This window comes from Scophthalmus maximus, chromosome 16 (genome assembly GCF_022379125.1).
Source record: "Scophthalmus maximus strain ysfricsl-2021 chromosome 16, ASM2237912v1, whole genome shotgun sequence".
Classification (NCBI taxonomy): domain Eukaryota; kingdom Metazoa; phylum Chordata; class Actinopteri; order Pleuronectiformes; family Scophthalmidae; genus Scophthalmus; species Scophthalmus maximus.
In genome coordinates, this window is record NC_061530.1 from 21183313 (window position 1) to 21202500 (window position 19188).

The 19188-nt window shown below is 51.9% G+C and overlaps 3 protein-coding genes across 5 annotated transcripts in view; 2 read left to right on the top strand and 1 right to left on the bottom strand.

Annotated features, from left to right (window-relative positions):
• Window positions 1-784: 784 nt before the first annotated feature.
• minpp1b (multiple inositol-polyphosphate phosphatase 1b) lies at window positions 785-3620 on the top strand. 2 transcript variants are annotated; one of them, XM_035612229.2, is made up of 7 exons: window positions 785-1300; window positions 1449-1859; window positions 1956-2053; window positions 2131-2261; window positions 2456-2589; window positions 2829-3082; window positions 3215-3620. In XM_035612229.2, the coding sequence occupies exons 1-6, from the start codon at window positions 901-903 to the stop codon at window positions 3077-3079; spliced, it is 1425 nt and encodes a 474-aa protein (XP_035468122.1). In that variant the 5' UTR covers window positions 785-900; the 3' UTR covers window positions 3080-3082; window positions 3215-3620. The 2 variants fall into 2 exon arrangements, with proteins under 2 accessions (XP_035468122.1, XP_035468121.1); XM_035612228.2 differs by having other exon boundaries at window positions 2829-3620.
• Window positions 3621-4437: 817 nt separating this feature from the next.
• Window positions 4438-8766, bottom strand: atad1b (ATPase family AAA domain containing 1b). 2 transcript variants are annotated; one of them, XM_035612237.2, is made up of 11 exons: window positions 8646-8766; window positions 7358-7548; window positions 7128-7226; window positions 6783-6903; window positions 6244-6444; window positions 5863-5969; window positions 5689-5778; window positions 5426-5476; window positions 5130-5260; window positions 4868-4923; window positions 4438-4729 (listed from the first exon to the last, which is right to left on the bottom strand). In XM_035612237.2, the coding sequence occupies exons 2-11, from the start codon at window positions 7529-7531 to the stop codon at window positions 4725-4727; spliced, it is 1035 nt and encodes a 344-aa protein (XP_035468130.1). In that variant the 5' UTR covers window positions 7532-7548; window positions 8646-8766; the 3' UTR covers window positions 4438-4724. The 2 variants fall into 2 exon arrangements, with proteins under 2 accessions (XP_035468130.1, XP_035468129.1); XM_035612236.2 differs by having other exon boundaries at window positions 4438-4923.
• Window positions 8767-9633: 867 nt separating this feature from the next.
• Window positions 9634-19188, top strand: part of ptenb (phosphatase and tensin homolog B) — a 9979-nt gene continuing 424 nt past the window's right edge. The window contains exons 1-9 of the mRNA XM_035612234.2: window positions 9634-10279; window positions 13416-13500; window positions 13589-13633; window positions 13744-13787; window positions 13865-14103; window positions 14238-14379; window positions 16265-16431; window positions 16563-16787; window positions 16933-19188. The exon at window positions 16933-19188 is cut by the window's right edge and continues 424 nt beyond it. Of these exons, the coding sequence (XP_035468127.1) occupies window positions 10201-10279; window positions 13416-13500; window positions 13589-13633; window positions 13744-13787; window positions 13865-14103; window positions 14238-14379; window positions 16265-16431; window positions 16563-16787; window positions 16933-17121 (1215 nt within the window). The 5' untranslated portion in view covers window positions 9634-10200 and the 3' untranslated portion in view covers window positions 17122-19188. The remainder of the gene's footprint in view (window positions 10280-13415; window positions 13501-13588; window positions 13634-13743; window positions 13788-13864; window positions 14104-14237; window positions 14380-16264; window positions 16432-16562; window positions 16788-16932) is intronic.

The following is a 19188-nucleotide window of genomic DNA, read 5'->3' on the forward strand; positions in this document are numbered from 1 at the left end:
CGAACCTCTGGTTCCTTGACGAAAGGCGAGCGGATCGGCGTCATGCTGCCCATGCAGACGGTTTACTCAGGGATCACGTCACACGTGCACGTGCAGATGTGCGACAGGAGCGACCCCACGCCGTACTTCTGACGAGGCGGACGTGTTTACTTGTTTACACTTGTGTGAATGGTCACGTGACAAGTGATCCTCAGTTGTGGGCGGAGCCTGTGTCACATTCACTGAGGATAATAAACTGATCAAATATAAAAGAGTTGTGTTGTTTCTTCTGCTGATGAACACAAACAGTTTGTCCTGAGTCACTGTCAAACTGAAGCATGAATCATGATCAGAGATACATTCTTTTCTTTGACCTCTGACAAAAAGAAAATGATAAGAAATAAAGAAAAATAAAGAACTAAATGTAAGGAATATAAAAAATTTGAATTAAAATAAAAATTTAGAATAGCAATGAAAATTTAAATTAGAAAAAACTAATAAAATAACGTTCACTGAGAATCACACGCTGGATTATTAAGTGTTTTTGAAAATGAACATTTCAAAAACACTTAATAATCCAGCAAAAATCGTTATCAATCTTTTATTTTGAAGGGGAATAACAGGTTTTATCGGCTTTTATTTTGAAGTCACAAAGCGGATTTTTTTTTTCTTCATATCTTTTTTTGTGTATTAATCAAAACAGGCCCAAACAATCGTGACGTCATCAGTGTCCAGAAGTTAAAGAGCCAGAGAAATACTCGAATCCCATTGGCCCCCGTGGCCCCGCCCATCAGTGGGCGGGGCCACGGAGAGGTCAGACGTCTTTCGAACCCGGAACATCAACAAGGTGGAGACGGCGGCGCACAGACCCGCTCGGGGCGGAGCAGCCACATCCGCGAATCCTCCCCCGGTTCCGCCGACATGTTCCCCGCCGTCCTGCCCAGCGAACGTGTGCCGGTGGCGGCTCTCTGCCTGCTCCTCACCCGCCTGTCCTGCTCCTCTCTGTCGGTACCGGACGTCCCGCACATCGCCGCCTACTTCGGGACGAAGACCCGCTACGAGGAGGTGAACCCGCACCTGCTGCGGGACACGTCCTCCGTCGACGCGTCCGTCCTGAGACCTCCGGCCGCCGAGCGCTGCTCCCCGGTCCACCTGACCGCCGTCATCCGGCACGGCAGCCGGTACCCGACCGTCAAGAACATCCGCCGGATCCAGAAGCTGAGCGAGCTGGTCCGGACAGAAGCGTCCCGGGGCCCGGCGGGCTCGTGGCTGCACGACCTGCAGAGCCGCTGGGAGATGTGGTACACCGAGGACATGGACGGTGAGGCCCGGACACATCGTCGATGACGTCATACCCATCATGTCTGGAAACATGTGTAATAATATCATCCTCGTGACGTGGTTTACGTTTCTTCTTCTGAATCTGTAATGTCACGATGACGTCACGACGACCTCCTCTTCTTCCTCAGGTCAGCTGGTGGCGAAGGGCCGGGACGACCTCAGGCAGCTGGCGAGGCGACTCGCCGCCTTGTTCCCGTCGCTGCTGTCGCAGGAGAACGTGCTCGACCGGAGGATCAGGTTCCGCAGCAGCTCCAAGCATCGGTGCGTGAGCAGCGTGGAGGCGTTCCAGGAAGGACTGAGGGGGCGGGGTCACGACGGAGACGGGTCAGGCGACTCGCCTGAGGTCACGGAGTTCAGCCACGAGGTGGACGACGAGCTGATGCGTTTCTTCGAGCGTTGCCGTGGTTACGTGGAGGGCGTGGAGAAGAACCGCACAGCTACGGAGGAGGTGGAGAAGTTCAAACACGGGGCGGAGATGGAGGAAGTGAGGAGGAGGACGGAGGAGAGACTGGGCCTTCATCACCACCGCCTCACACCAGGTCACACACACACACACACACACACACACACACACACACACAGGAGGAGGCGGCGGAGCCATGTCAGTGAAGTTTGTCCCTCTGTGTTTCCTGTAGATCTGCTCGAGGCTGCGTTCTTCCTCTGTTCCTACGAACTCTCCATCAAGTCTCTTCACTCGCCGTGGTGCTTCCTGTTCAATGAGGATGACGCCAAGGTGACCACACACACACACACACACAGTGGTGATAATGATGTCACAAGGTGATGATGTCACAACGCTCCTTCCCTCAGGTGCTGGAGTACAAGTCGGACCTGAAGCAGTACTGGAAGCGCTCGCACGGTCACGTGATCAGCGGCCTGTCCAGCTGTCCACTGTTCCATCACGTGTTCCGGTCGCTCGACAAGGCCGGACGTCCCCGCAGGTCGAGTCACCGGGGGGAGGGGCTAAAACTCCAAAGAGCTTTCTGATTGACGACAGAATGAGTGAAGGATGATGTCATCAAACAGCTGACTGTGTTTTACAGGAAGAGAAGAGAGATTTAGATGTAAAAGTACCAGGATGTTGGAACATGAATAATTCATATCACCAGACTGACTCCTCCTCACGTGTCATCAGGTCGACGGAGGCGTCGCCCGAGCCTGCCTCCATCCTGCTGGGTCACGCAGAGACGCTCCTCCCCCTCCTCTCCCTGCTGGGACTCTACAAGGACCAGACTCCGCCCACCGCCAGCAACTACCTCTCACAGCAAGGTACAAAGCCCCGCCTCCCCTCCTACGTCCAGCGATCACAACATGGCAGCTGCAGATCTCTGGCCCAGTGGTCGCTGTGGGTACTGCAGTGAAAAAAGTGATAAAAACTTGTGTTCGTCTTCATTCAATATTATTGGTCAACGACACCGTTTTGATCTTTGTTTGAGTTTTGCTGCTTCAGATCTGATTGGTCCAGACGTCGTGGAAGTCACATGTTTCACACTGACGTCTTTTCACAGGAAGAAGTTTCCGGACCAGCCGGATCGTACCGTACGCTGCCAACCTGCTCTTCGTTCTGTACGACTGCCAGCGAGGCCCCCGGCTGCAGCTGCTCATCAACGAGTCCCCGGCTCGATTCCCGGGGCTGGAGGAGGACGCGCCGCTGTACCGGGACGTCCGGGCCTTGTACCGCCACCTGCTGGACGGCTGCGACTTCCACAGGGAGTGTGAGGGGAGGAGCGGCAGCAGAGCACCGAACACTGAGCTCTGAGAGGTGAGAGTGACTCGCCTAGCCCCGCCCAACGTCCGAATAACGTTAGCATGACGGCGACATCCGAATAACGTTAGCATGACGGCGACATCCGAATAACGTTAGGATGATGCCGATGAAACTCTTCTTCTGCAGTGGTTTATCGTCAGCAGCAGAGAAGATGAGATGTTTCCACGACTACGTCTCTGACTCCTGATCTGGTTCTGGTGAACTGACCTTTAACCTTTGACCTGTGAACCAGGGCCGAGGAGGAAACACTTCAGGTTCCATCATGAAGCTTTATCTTTTTATTTATTCTGATTTTTAGGATCATGTGATTTTCTACGGGTTCATCGGAGCTTCCTATGGGGGAAGATTTTCACAATAAAACTGTGGTTGGTGTTTGTGCTGATGGAAACTGATTTTTCTGTCGTCAGGGTGAATTTTTCTCTTTTCTGTTTTTTTGAACCGCTTCAGATTTTTATCAAAATCCTTTTCAGGTTGTTTCTTGCCATTTTTCCTGTGATACCAAAAGTTTCTTATTAAAGCTTTAAGAAAAGGTTTTGAGTTTGATTTTCATTCATTTCAAGATATTAAGGTAAATATCGGAACTGATTATCTTTTCAAATTTGAGTTTGTAATAATTTTCTTTTACTAAATATTAAATCTAGCGCTGACACTGTAATATTCACTTAAACACAAACATCACAATTTAAACTTTTATTACATCATAACAGATTAACTGCACTGTAAAAAATGTTTCACATTTACCAAGATTGACAGTGATTTACAGATGAGACAATTATTTAATAACTGATCACTATAATCAATAAGACAAAGTTAAAAAATCTTAAATTATCTTAAATAATAAATAAATTACAACTTTGTCTTTGACCTGTATTACTTATATATACACTGATATTCTTTACATGTCCAACATTTGACTGTTTATCAGTTTCATTATTTAATATTAATTATAATAAAACAAGGCAAGAATTTATTTAAATACATTAAACTTGTTTGACCGATAATTATAAATGACACTGTTCCTTGAAACTATCAGGAAATGACAGACTTGTTAAATAATTTGACACAAATCTTAAAATAATAATCTGATTAATATATAATCTTATGTTTCACTGCAGTTGCCCTGACGTCCACCAGGTGTAACTTTGACAGAACTGGGGTCTCCATAGCAACAGCTTGCTGAGGCCCATGGGTTCTGCAGTGTTCAGAAACAATTCTCACAACAAACTTTAAAAGGTGAAACGTGTGTAACTGATGAGCGAGTTTTATTTTCAGCTTTCGTTTTCAGAAATCTGAATAAAATATAACGACAGCACCGACGTTCATCCGCCGCTAGAAATACTGCAACACACTCGTTTCCTCAAAACTTTATTTACAGTAAATGTAAAAGTTGTAAAAGCAAAACAGATGCAATGAAATCAGACAAACTCAAAGTCTGAACATGACGATTGATCAGAAACTCTAAATAAAGATGATGACATGAAGTGGAATCGTCACATCGCCCCCTGGTGTCTGGCTGCAGTACAGGTCATAAGCCCCGCCCTCTCCATGTTATCAGATGGGACATGGATCAAAGTAAAAACTCAAAGTAGACGTTAAATTAATGTTTCTCAAACGTCCCTGATGACGCAGCTCGACATCAGGCTGAAATGAAAACAGACAGAAGCGCCATGTTGACGATCAGCTGACTTCGGTCATGTGATCGGTCACGTGATCAGTCCAGAGCGGCGTGCTGCAGGGCGCCCGCCGGGCCACCGGCTAATTTAGATTTCTTCATCTTACCGATGGCTTTCTGAAGATCGGACTGATGGATGGGACGGATGAAGTCGTCAGACGAGCTGAGAGACAGAAGACAATATTAACTCCCACTGTACAGCTGAATACTAACTCTTACTGTACTGAATATTACTGTCCTGAATATTACTCTCACTGTACTGAATATTAACTCTCACTTAACTGTATATTAACTCTCACTGTAATGTATATTAACTCTCACTGTACTGAATATTAACTCTCACTGTACTGAATATTACTCTCACTGTACCTGTCGCTTTGAGCATGGACGAAGTCTCGGACACAGAGCAGTGCGGCGTCACGACACGTCTCTCTGAGGTCACTTCCTGAGAAACCCTCCGTTTCCTTGGCGACGTTGACGAGGTCGATCGAGGAGTCGACCTGCAGAGAGACGGAGGGAATCAAATTACTGTCCTCTGCTCCGACAACTGGATCCAACTGTACTGGTTAAAGTGTGTGTAGTATTAACTGTACAGTGTGAACAGACATGTTGATCTTGTTTGAATTGACAGTGAGAATCTTGAAGATAAAACTTTCTGAACTCACCCTCTCGTTCTCCAGGATGAGTTTGAGGATCTGCTCTCTCTGCCCCACACTCTGCGCGCGCGCGCGCACACACACACACACACACACACACACACACACACACACACACACACACACACACACACACACACACACACACACACACACACACACACACACACACACACACACACACACACACACACACACACACACACCTGATCAGAGTCACTGATGTGTAAACTTCAGTGTTTGACCTCTGAGCCAGTAGGAGTTGGTCTCACCGGCTGGTTGATGTGGAACCTGGTGGCCATCCTCCTCAGGATGGCAGAGTCCAGGTCCTGAGGCCGGTTGGTGGCTCCCATGATGATCACCTGACACACACACACACACACTCATCATCATCATCATCATCATCATCATCATCATCATCATGACCCCTGGACTGGTCTCTGTACCTGACAGTCGTGGTCTGTGTCCAGTCCGTCCCACAGACTCATGAACTGAGCCTTCATCATGGCCGTGGCTTCGTGATCCGAGCTGGAGCGACTCCGCAAGAACGAGTCTGATTGATCACACACACACACACACACACACACACACACACACACACACACACACACACACACACACACACACACACACACACACACACACACACACACACACACACACACACACACACACACACACACACACACACACACACACGCACACACACACACACACACACCTCTGCTGGTCAGACGAGGTGCTGCGCCTAACATTACTCAGACCACGCCTCCTCATTAACATACAACCTGTGTGTGTGTGTGTTTGTGTGTGTGTCAGTACTGTACCTATCTCGTCGATAAAGATGATTGACGGCTGCAGTTTAACAGCCAATGAGAAGACGGCGGCGGCCAGTTTCTGCGACTCCCCGTACCATTTGTCCGTCAGCGTGCTCGGCTGCAGGTTGATGAAGCGAAACCCCGCCTCCTTCGCCGTTGCCTTGGCAATCAGCGTTTTACCGCAGCCAGGGGGCCCGTACAGCAACACGCCTGTTACCATGACAACAGGATATTAAGTATTATGGCCTGGACTCATCACTGTACAGCATCATGTCCCCTCCCTTCCTTTCCCCAACTCCTCCCCCTTTTTCCTTCTTTCATTTCATCCTTCCTTCATCTCCTTGCTTTTGATCCTTTCTTTCCATCCTTCCTCCCAACTTGTTTTTCCTTCCTTGCGACCTTCACCCAACCCTCAATGCTTCCTTCCCTTCCTTTCCTATCTCTCTTATTTCATTGGTACCTTTGTCCTCGTCTCCCGGCCCCCCTCACTTCAACCTTACAGTAGCCCAGCCCCCTCTTTCACCCTCCTGTAGCCCCGCCCCCCAGACCTTTCGGGGGCTGCAGGAGTCTCGAGCCGTGGAACAAGTGTCTCTTCTGAACAGGTAGAATCACCGTCTCCTTCAGCTCCGTGATCACCTCGTCCAGACCAGCAACGTCGCTCCAGGTGATCTGCACAAACACAATCATCACTTTCATTATTGATCCATTTACTGATCAAAACACCTTTTACAATCTTCTTGGGAAACTTCCTGTTTATTCAGATTTTAAATTAAAAATCCTGACGATTGAGAATGTTTGTGTCTCTGATCAATAAATGTATCTGCTGATCAGCTGATGGATTAATCAGCTCTGGTTCTCCACAAGGCTCCACCTCAGGTCCTCTGTTGCGTTACCTGCATGCTCAGCGGGTCGACCAGGTGAGCGGCGATGCTCATCTCGTACTCGGACAGTTTCACGTTTTTCACTCCGATCTGACGCATCAGCTTCTCGGCCTGAGACACGGAAACAAACGCACGTCAACGTCCATCAGGTGTCTGGAGGGGGCGGGGCTTATGAGCTACACTGCAGTTAGACATCAGGGGGCGATCTGGATGATGTCGTCCACCTGCATTTACAGTCTCACCTGTTTCTGAGCCTCCAGCTTCTGCTTCCTGGTCGGGTCGATGGCGTCCACCATCCACTTGATGGTGAAGTAGGTGACGGCTCCAAATATGGTCAGGCGGAAGAGGAGGCCGATGACCTCGTTCCTGCCCAGAGGACGGGTGATGTTCTCAACTGGGACGTCCCTCAACACCATGGTGATGAAACACTGAGCTATGGACAACAACGATGTCAACAACAACAACCTGATTCAGTGTTTGGGTCAGAAACACAAAAGCAGATCATTAACTTGTTTCTGCTTGAGTGTAAACGGACATGAATTATGTTTCTGCTGTTTGGATTCAGTCCAACATCTTGTGTTACATAAGTTCTGGTCTGAGTGGAGTCTGGTGGCCCGTGACTGTCTGAGCTCAGTTTTGTTTTTCTGGCACCGAGCTGTCACGTGACGGACTGGGCTCAGGTCCCGTCCAGGTCAGACTCCGATCAGACCTGAACGACTCTATCACCGAAAACTCCCCTGACGGTCCCTGGACCACAGTGTTGGACCCCTGACCAGTGTTGGCCCCCTGAAGGTCCCTGGACCACAGTGTTGGACCCCTGACGGTCCCCGGACCACAGTGTTGGCCCCCTGACGGACCCCTGACCAGTGTTGGACCCCTGACGGTCCCCGGACCACAGTGTTGGCCCCCTGACGGACCCCTGACCAGTGTTGGCCCCCTGACGGACCCCTGACCAGTGTTGGCCCCCTGACGGATCCCTGACCAGTGTTGGCCCCCTGACGGACCACTGACCAGTGTTGGACCCCTGACGGTCCCCGGACCACAGTGTTGGCCCCCTGACGGACCCCTGACCAGTGTTGGACCCCTGACGGTCCTCGGACTACAGTGTTGGCCCCCTGACGGTCCCCGGATCACAGTGTTGGCCCCCTGACGGACCCCTGACCAGTGTTGGCCCCCTGACGGACCCCTGACCAGTGTTTGCCCCCTGACGGACCCCTGACCAGTGTTGGCCCCCTGACGGACCCCTGACCAGTGTTTGCCCCCTGACGGACCCCTGACCAGTGTTGGCCACCTGACGGTCCCCGGACCACGGTGTTGGCTGACTGTATCCGCATTGTAAAACCGAAAAAACTCTGCGGCTAACTGTAGCATTAGCTTGACCTTCCAGGCTCAGCGGCCGCAGCGGAGCAGCCTCAGGCCGGATACACTGACACACGACCGGCGGGGACGAACCGCGGGGCCCGACAGCTCCGAAGGACCCACGAGGAGAAAACAACACAAACGGCTCGTTTATCCGGTAAAACGACTCACCTGCTCCGGTCACGTCAGGCGGCGGCGCTTCCTCGATCCGTTCTTCTTCGGTGGTGCTGGTGCATGTTGTCTTCTTCTACTGAGTGTGGACTCACTACCGCCCCCTGCACGGCGGAGGAGGAGTGACACCGGAACACGTGACGTCATCAACTGGTGCCATCAGACACCTTTCGAGACGTTTATTATTTATTTTTTCACAGATCTTAATTTGTCATCAACAGACATTAAACATGTGGCGTATTAAATATATTGTGTCATTATATTGATATTACTTCATCACCCAGCGCCACCTGCACTTCACCTGCAGGTGGCGCTGTAACACCACGAATACTCGCTGTCTTAATCAGCGTCTTCAGTGTTTCCGTCACGGGCTGAGTGAAACAACGTGTCCGGTACTGTTTATATACAATGTATGGTCCGGAAGAAAATCACAAACAAACGAAATATGGTGGAAATTTACATTTAAATTGACTAAAGTGACGTCTGATTTGTTTCGCACGATGTTATGTTGTGCTGACAGGGAGCCCTGCTAAATGCTAACAGCTACAGCTAGCATCGTCAAGTCGGACTCAGGGAAGCAACAACAGGAAGTGCAGGGGATTACAAAATGAAAGCAAAGCTAGACAATGATGTGAAGTGACTGAATCCATCTGACATCTGATTTTTAAAGAAATACATTCACAAACAAAATACGAAAATAATATTACTTTATATTATGAATATTATTTTAAATGAACATTCATTATTGTAAATTTGTATTAAATTATCACAGATAGTCAACAAATGATAACTATATAATAAATGTAAAATCATACTCATTTCAATACTGTCAACACATATTGTACTTTTTGGAATCCCATTAGGTTTCTTAAAATGTTTTCATATATTCATCATCGTGTTTGACTCAGACTGTAATAAACCAGGTCAAAAATAAAATTATTCTCCGTCAATCACTGAACTGAGCTTCCGCTGACCTTTATTTTGAAGGCGCAGAGCGGATGTGTCTGTGCTGTGACTGACGGTGAGTCGGTCCGTTCTCTTCCTCCGGTCAGAGACCGTCGCTCCTAGAGACTTTCTCTCCGCCCGTCTGCTTCCAATCACGGCGTGTCTGCAGCAGCAGCTCGGCAACAGTCCAACTGGATCCATCCGACGTCCGGAGGCCTGGATCTCCACCGATAATCGAGCCGCGGATGGTTGCGTCTCCGGGCAGGGGACCTGGAAACCTGGGCCCGCACAGGGAGCAGGGAGGAGGCCGACGCCCCCTTGTTCCGACCCAGAACACGGCGCCGACGGCCGGGCTGCAAGTCTACTAGCAGGCCGGTTAGCTCCGTCCGCCTGGAGCTCGCAGGGTGGCTCCCGATGATCCTTGATACCGGGGTCGTGCTTTGTCCTCCGGGACCGTTTCTGTTCTTATTCACCGCCAACAAGGATTTTTCTACGAAATAACATTTAACCCTGGAGCTCGGGGACGTGGTGGCTGGCGAGCTGCGGGCAGTTAGCTCCTCTCCCCGGGAACCAGACAGCGGAGGCTCCGGAGCGGGGACCGGGCGAGACAATGGCCGCTTTGATCAAGGAGATCGTGAGCAGGAATAAGAGGCGATACCAGGAGGACGGGTTCGACCTGGACCTCACCTGTATCCTTCACCGTCCCGGGGCTCGGTGTCGCTGAACCGGACTCCGTTCAAAAAAGTGGTCATTTAATGATTCGTCGCGCGTCAACAACCCGTCGCGCTCACCAGGCTGCAGGTTCTGACAGACAGCGGTGCCCGTCCCGTCGGCCTGCTCCGGGCACTGACCGACACAGAGAGAAGCAGCATCTGCTCGGTGACTGACGGTGACTGACGGTGACCCGGGGACTGACGGTGACTGACGGTGACCCGGTGACTGACGGTGACCCGGTGACTGACGGTGAGTGACAGTGACCCGGTGACTGACGGTGACCCGGTGACTGACGGTGAGTGACAGTGACCCGGTGACTGACAGTGACCCGGTGACTGACGGTGACTGACGGTGACCCGGTGACTGACGGTGAGTGACAGTGACCCGGTGACTGACAGTGACCCGGTGACTGACGGTGAGTGACAGTGACCCGGTGACTGACAGTGACCCGGTGACTGACGGTGACTGACGGTGACCCGGTGACTGACGGTGAGTGACAGTGACCCGGTGACTGACGGTGACCCGGTGACTGACGGTGAGTGACAGTGACCCGGTGACTGACAGTGACCCGGTGACTGACGGTGACCCGGTGATTGACGGTGACTGACAGTGACCCGGTTACTGACAGTGACCCGGTGACCCGGTGACTGACGGTGACTTGACGGTGACCCGGGGACTGACAGAGACCCAGTAACTGACGGTGACCCGGTGATTGACGGTGACCTGGTGACTGACGGTGACTGACAGTGACCCGGTTACTGACAGTGACCCGGTTACTGACAGTGACCCGGTGAACCGGTGACTGACGGTGACTTGACGGTGACCCGGGGACTGACGGTGACTGACGGTGACCCGCTGACTGACAGTGACTGACGGTGACCCGCTGACTGACGGTGACCCGTTGACTGACGGTGACCCGCTGACTGACAGTGACTGACGGTGACCCGCTGACTGACGGTGACCCGGTGACTGACAGTGACCCTGTCACTGACGGGGACCCTGTCACTGACGGTGACCCGGGGACTGACGGTGACCCGGTGACTGACGGTGACCCGCTGACTGACGGTGACCCGGGGACTGACGGTGACCCAGGGACTGACGGTGAGTGACGGTGACCCGGTGAGTGACAGTGAGTGACGGTGACCCGGTGACTGACGGTGACTGACGGTGACCCGGTGACTGACGGTGAGTGACAGTGACCCGGTGACTGACGGTGACCCGGTGACTGACGGTGAGTGACAGTGACCCGGTGACTGACAGTGACCCGGTGACTGACGGTGACCCGGTGATTGACGGTGACTGACAGTGACCCGGTTACTGACAGTGACCCGGTGACCCGGTGACTGACGGTGACTTGACGGTGACCCGGGGGCTGACAGAGACCCAGTAACTGACGGTGACCCGGTGATTGATGGTGACCTGGTGACTGACGGTGACTGACAGTGACCCGGTTACTGACAGTGACCCGGTTACTGACAGTGACCCGGTGAACCGGTGACTGACGGTGACTTGACGGTGACCCGGGGACTGACGGTGACTGACGGTGACCCGCTGACTGACAGTGACTGACGGTGACCCGCTGACTGACGGTGACCCGTTGACTGACGGTGACCCGCTGACTGACAGTGACTGACGGTGACCCGCTGACTGACGGTGACCCGGTGACTGACAGTGACCCTGTCACTGACGGGGACCCTGTCACTGACGGTGACCCGGGGACTGACGGTGACCCGGTGACTGACGGTGACCCGCTGACTGACGGTGACCCGGGGACTGACGGTGACCCAGGGACTGACGGTGAGTGACGGTGACCCGGTGAGTGACAGTGAGTGACGGTGACCCGGTGAGTGACGGTGACCCGGGGACTGACGGTGACTGACAGTGACCCGGTGACTGACGGTGACCCTGTGACTGACAGTGACTGACAGTGACCCGGTGACTGACAGTGACCTGGGGACTGACGGTGACTGACGGTGATCCGGGGACTGACGGTGACCGGGGGACTGACGGTGACTGACACTGACCCGGTGACCCGGGGACTGACGGTGACCCGGGGACTGACGGGGACCCGGTGACTGACGGTGACCCGGGGACTTACGGTGACTGACGGTGATCCGGGGACTGACGGTGACCGGGGGACTGACGGTGACTGACACTGACCCGGGGACTGACGGGGACCCGGGGACTGACAGTGACCCGGGGACTGACGGTGACTGACAGTGACCCGGTGACTGACAGTGACCCGGTGACCCGGGGACTGATGGTGACTGACGGTGACCCGGGGACTGACGGTGACTGACAGTGACCCGGTGACTGACGGTGACCCGGTGACTGAAGGTGAGTGACGGTGACCCGGTGACTGACGGTGACTGACAGTGACCCGGTGAGTGACGGTGACTGACAGAGACCCGGTGACCCGGTGACTGACGGTGACTGACGGTGACTTGACGGTGACCCGGGGTCTGAGGGTGACTGACAAAGACCTGCTGACTGACGCTGTCTGACGGTGACCCGCTGACTGACGGTGACTGAGGGTGACCCGCTGACTGACGGTGACCCGCTGACTGACGGTGACCCGCTGACTGACGGTGACTGACGGTGACCCGCTGACTGACGGTGACCCGCTGACTGACGGTGACTGACGGTGACCCGCTGACTGACGGTTACTGACGGTGACCCGCTGACTGACGGTGACCCGCTGACTGACGGGATCATATGGGACCGGTTCAGACCCAGGATGTGGATCCACGTAGGTCAGAGGTCCATGTCCGTGTTTTCATTTTAAAAGACTAATATATATATTATTATATGATATTATTGATGAATCTGTGAATGATCTTTTTGATCTGTGACTCATCACTGTTGCTATGGTTACGCCTGGCGGAGTTTTCGAGCCTCTGAATCAGAGACTTGTGAAAATCCGGGTTGTGTTTTAGTTCTTCTCTGATTGGTTCTCATCAGTCACGACTCATCATCACCATCTGTTCTTCCTTCAGAGGAGTTTCTGTTACTAAGCAACCGACTACTTCCTGTTTACACCACGTGACCAGTGTGGGTGAAGGTTGATGTGTTTGAATTGATCGGGTCATTGATCCTTGACCCAGCGACCAGACATTTATCCCAACATCATCGCCATGGGTTTCCCCGCCGAGCGACTGGAGGGCGTCTACAGAAACAACATTGACGATGTCGTCCGGTAAGACGGCGCCCTGTGCGACCTGTGTGTGACCTTTGACCCCTGTTGTTTGTGTGAACAGAAGCTGAACCTTTTGTTTCTGTGGCAGGTTTTTAGATTCAAAGCACAAGAATCATTATAAGATCTACAACCTGTGAGTATCGATCGTCTTTATATACAGTCGCTGATCGCCTTCATATACAGTCGCTGATCGTCTTCATATGCAGTGTGTCACTGATCGCCTGAACATCTGTCTGTCCACAGATGTGCAGAGCGACACTACGACACGTCAAAGTTCAACTGTCAAGGTGAGGCTCAGTGATGGTCTTTGGTGTCTTTGAGGAGGCGGAGTTTGTTCCTGACTGACTGTCTCCTCCTCTTTCAGTCGCCCAGTATCCCTTCGAGGATCACAACCCGCCGCAGCTGGAGCTCATCAAGCCGTTCTGCGAGGACCTGGACCAGTGGCTGAGCGAGGACGAGCAGCACGTCGCCGCCATCCACTGCAAGGCGGGAAAGGGCCGCACCGGCGTGATGATCTGCGCCTACCTGCTGCACCGGGGCAAGTTCCAGGAGGCGCAGGAGGCTCTGGACTTTTACGGCGAGGTCCGCACCCACGACAAGAAGGTAATGACACCGTGGTCACATTGGACTCAGACCTGTATCACATGTTAATGACGCCTGATTGTCTGGTTGATCCTCTGCTGGTCACATAAAAAGGTAAAAACTGTGTGTGTGTGTGTGTGTGTGTGTGTGTGTAGGGTGTGACCATCCCCAGTCAGCGGAGATACGTCATTTACTACAGCTTCCTGCTGAAGAACCATCTTCTCTACAAACCTGTGGCTCTTCTCTTCCATAAGATGCTGTTTGAAACTGTCCCGATGTTCACGGCTGGAACCTGCAGTAAGTCACTGCGTCACGGTCTCACTACTTCACTGTGTCACTGTCTCACTAGTGACTCCCTGCTAACTACCTGCTCACTGAGTCACCAGTAACTACCTGCTCACTGTGTCACTTTCTCTCAACGTCACCATTGACTACCTGCTCACTGTCTCGCTGCGTCACCAGTGACTACCTGTTCTGTCTCACTGCCTCACCAGTGACTACCTGTTCACTGTCTCACTGCCTCACCAGTGACTACCTGCTCACTGTCTCTCTACGTCACCAGTGACTACCTGCTCACTGTCTCACTGCCTCACCAGTGACTACCTGCTCACACTCTCCCTGCCTCACCAGTGACTACCTGCTCACTGTCTCTCTACGTCACCAGTGACTACCTGCTCACTGTCTCACTGCCTCACCAGTGACTACCTGTTCACTGTCTCACTGCCTCACCAGTGACTATCTGCTCACTGTCTCTCTACGTCACCAGTGACTACCTGCTCACTGTCTCACTGCCTCATCAGTGACTACCTGCTCACTGTCTCCCTGCCTCACCAGTGACTACCTGCTCACTGTCTCTCTACGTCACCATTGACTACCTGCTCACTGTCTCGCTGCCTCACCAGTGACTACCTGCTCACTGTCTCCCTGCCTCACCAGTGACTACCTGCTCACTGTCTCTCTACGTCACCATTGACTACCTGCTCACTGTCTCTCTACGTCACCATTGACTACCTGCTCACTGTCTCACTGCCTCACCAGTGACTATCTGCTCACTGTCTCGCTGCGTCACCAGTGACTACCTGCTCACTGTCTCACTGCCTCACCATTGACTACCTGCTCACTGTCTCGCTGCCTCACCAGTGACTACCTGCTGACTGTCTCGCTGCGTCACCAGTGACTACCTGCTCACTGTCTCACTGCCTCACCATTGACTACCTGTTCACTGTCTCACTGCCTCACCAGTGACTACCTGCTCACTGTCTCTCTACGTCACCAGTGACTACCTGCTCACTGTCTCACTGCCTCACCAGTGACTACCTGCTCTCTGTCTCACTGCGTCACCAGTGACTACCTGCTAACTGTCTCGCTGCCTCACCAGTGACTACCTGTTCACTGTCTCACTGCCTCACCAGTGACTACCTGCTCACTGTCTCTCTACGTCACCAGTGACTACCTGCTCACTGTCTCACTGCCTCACCAATGACTACCTGCTCACTGTCTCACTGCATCACTGTATCACCAGTAGGGCTGAACACGCCATTTTCGAACCGCAAGGGACGCGATTACACTGGTCACGTGATACGCAAGCGAGTGGAGCAATCGGTTCCAAAACAAACATCAGTCACTCTGCGCAATGTCCTCAAGCTCGACAGAACAGTCGGAAACTGTTACAACGGAAACTTTAGTCTCGAAGAGGTACAGCACGTCGGTTTTAAAAAGGACGATGCTGCTCAGCGTCAGGTGATGTGCAGAACGTGCCGTGCTACCGTTGCTACTTCACGGGGCAACACCACCAACCTGTATCAGCACTTGGCACAGCAGCTACATGACGAGTGTACGGCCAACAACCAGTGAAAGTAGTGACGAACAGAACCACATGAGAGTTGTTTGAGACTGTTACTCCGTATGAAAATGTCTCACATGGCACCGTGAGGTGACGAACACAACGACTATTCCCTCGTTAAAGAGACACACTGCTAACAGAGAGAGAGTCTCTCCCCTTCTCTTCTTCAACACATCCCACTCTGTCAGTGTGTGTGTGTGTGTGTGTGTGTGTGTGTGTGCTAATTATAATCGCAAATCAAATCGTAAGATCTGCCAGAAAAATCGCAATTCTATATTTTCCCCAAATCGTTCAACCCAAATCACCAGTGACTTCCTCCTCACTGTGCTCTCCCTACAGACCCTCAGTTCGTGGTTTACCAGCTGAAGGTGAAGATCCACACCTCTAACTCCTCCCACACACGGCGGGAAGACAAAGTGATGCTGTTCGAGTTCCCGCAGCCACTTCCTGTCTGCGGAGACATCAAGGTGGAGTTCTTTCACAAGCAGAACAAGATGATGAAGAAGGTGATGACACAGGAAGTTGGTTCATAAAATCGTATTTATATCTCCACCGGTGTCATACACGTCTCTGTGGATCTAAGTGAACTTTGACCTGTTTCCAGTCCGTCGTCCTCTGACTAATTCTGTCGCTCCAGGAAAAGATGTTTCACTTCTGGGTCAACACCTTCTTCATCCCGGGGCCGGAGGAGAACCTGGACCACCTGGAGAACGGCAGCACCGGGACGCTGCTCCAGAACCCGAGCGCGATGGCCAGCGTAGAAACCAGTGACCGAGACCAGCTGGTTCTGACCCTGATTAAGAACGACCTGGACAAGGCGAATAAAGACAAGGCCAACAGGAACTTCTCCCCCAACTTCAAGGTAAGACGTCTCTGATGGTTTTATTCTTTGTGTTCTAAATAGTAGTGTGGTCGTCCAACCAGTGGCCTGCCTCCCTGGGGGCATGACCCTCATCCTACGTCCAATCAACGGCAGCGACAGGCTCTGACTCTGTCTCCCACTCCAGGTGAAGCTGTTCTTCAGTCGGACGGTGGAGGAAGCAGAGAACTGCGACGCCAGCAGCACGTCGGCCTCCGTCACGCCGGACGTCAGCGACAACGAACCCGATCACTACCGCTACTCCGACACCACGGACTCTGACCCGGAGAACGAGCCGTTCGAAGACGACCACCACGATCAGATCACAAAAGTCTGACACACACGCAAACATACAGATATATAGGTGTTTATATATGTATATATACATGCATATATACACAGTATGTATATATATACATTTATATATGTATACGCACTTGTGAGCCCCTGACAAAGACGAGCTCAGGGGGAACTGCTTGGTGAGACTTTGAGATCAAAGAGCTGCAATCAGAATAAGCCCCTCCCCCTCCCCCTGCTCGTCGCACACCTGGACAATCACATGACCGGGGGCGTGGCCGAGGTGGACGGGGCCAGGGACATCGAATGGACAATAAGACGAATGAATGGACAGACGGTTAAAAGGTAAAACTTGAATATAAACAAACTGAACGATGAGTAGATTCTTTAGTGATGTTTGTTGGATAAATCCCACGTGTCCTCCATCCTTTCCTTTCCTTCCTTCTTCAGCAGTTTTAGTAGACTGTATGCAGCCCAGTCTTTTTTCCATCTCTGCCTCCTCTCTCTGTGTCTTCTTGTCCAGAGGTTTTCTGAAGAAAATATTTCATGAAGAATCAGAGTGAGACTGAAACGACAATAAACTGAGATCGTGGTGATGAAGATAATTGATTATGACTAATTCAGTCTGATCAGAAACATTCCATTTTCATCAAAACCTAAAAACCTGGAAAGTTCTTTGTTTCTTCATCTTGGTCTTCAAAAATCCTCCTGGCAGATTAAGAGCAGGACTGAGTCTGGACCGGTCTGAGCTGGTCTGGACCGGTCTGAGCTGGTCTGGACCGGTCAGTCCTGTTGGGACCAGTCTGAGCTGGTCTGGACCGGTCAGTCCTGTTGGGACCAGTCTGAGCTGGTCTGGACCGGTCTGAGCTGGTCTGTACCGGTCAGTCCTGTTGGGACCAGTCTGAGCTGGTCTGGACCGGTCCAGAAGTGACAACCTTTAGTTTGAATGTGACAATGAAGAGAAATGTTGTCAATCATCGACTGTTGAAACCACGAACAGACGGTGTCACTCCTCCTCCTCCGACTGTCTGTGACCCCTGACCTCTAAGCCCTGACCCCCTGACCCTAAACCTCTTTCTGTTCTACTCTGACTTGTATCAATCATTAAGCTAAATCAAGCTAGCAAATTATAACCATTCCTTGTTCAGCTTCAACGCACCCTGACAGCGACTACAGCAGAAACCTGTGACTCCAGAGCGCTTGTTGATGTGCCTGCGTGCCAGGCGGGTGGGGTTCGCACTTTATAAAGGACGGTTGAGTTTGTGTTGATTTCTGTCAAAGTTCGTCTGTGGAGCTGCTGTTGGGGGCGGAGTCAGGACCACAGTCGTTCTTGAGTCACGATGTTTCGTCCCCGAGTGTCTCTTTGGTTCCTGATGCTCTGTGATCAAGACTCTGTCCATAAACGTTGAACTGTTCCTTTAGTCTGAGACGATGAACCTCAGACCCTCTGATTCCGTCTCATCACAACTGATCCAGTTGTTCGTGTCCTTCAGGCCCCTTACAGATGTTGATCTGCAGCTTCTCTGGGTTCCTAGGTTTGTTTGCTTCAGTTCAATTTACCAACACGTAAGAAATCCTCTGTTTTAAAATATCTGACCATTGGCCCTCGACCAATCACAGAATCCCTGTCGATCACCTCCAGATCGGATGCCTGATTTCCGTCCTAACATGTGGTGCTACGACCAATCATCAGCCCTGCGTTGGTTCTGTCGTTAACTTGTAGTCTTGTTGGGTCACAGTCCAACCGTGTTGGGTTTTAGGTGCTAAGCTAAGCTAGCCAGGGCTGGTGCTGAGCCTGTTGTCCATCTGCGGTGCTTCGTATCAGCAGCAGGTGGTTGGTCCACATCTCTGTGCTGTCAGGCGTGACCTCACTTCCTGTCATCGACCCGTTCAGAGGCGTCAGGTGAGGTGGCTGGAAATCAACAACCTTCAGCACAAATGTCTTCAATAGAATACAATCAGATTTTCTCAGGTGTTTAAATCTGTGGACCGGCGGGGTGAGCGTCTCCATGACGACGGGCGTCGCTAACGTTTCAGAATGATTAACCACTGACTCTTTAGGTTAAGGTCCTTAACAACGGGGTCTGTGATATATGCTAATGTAGCC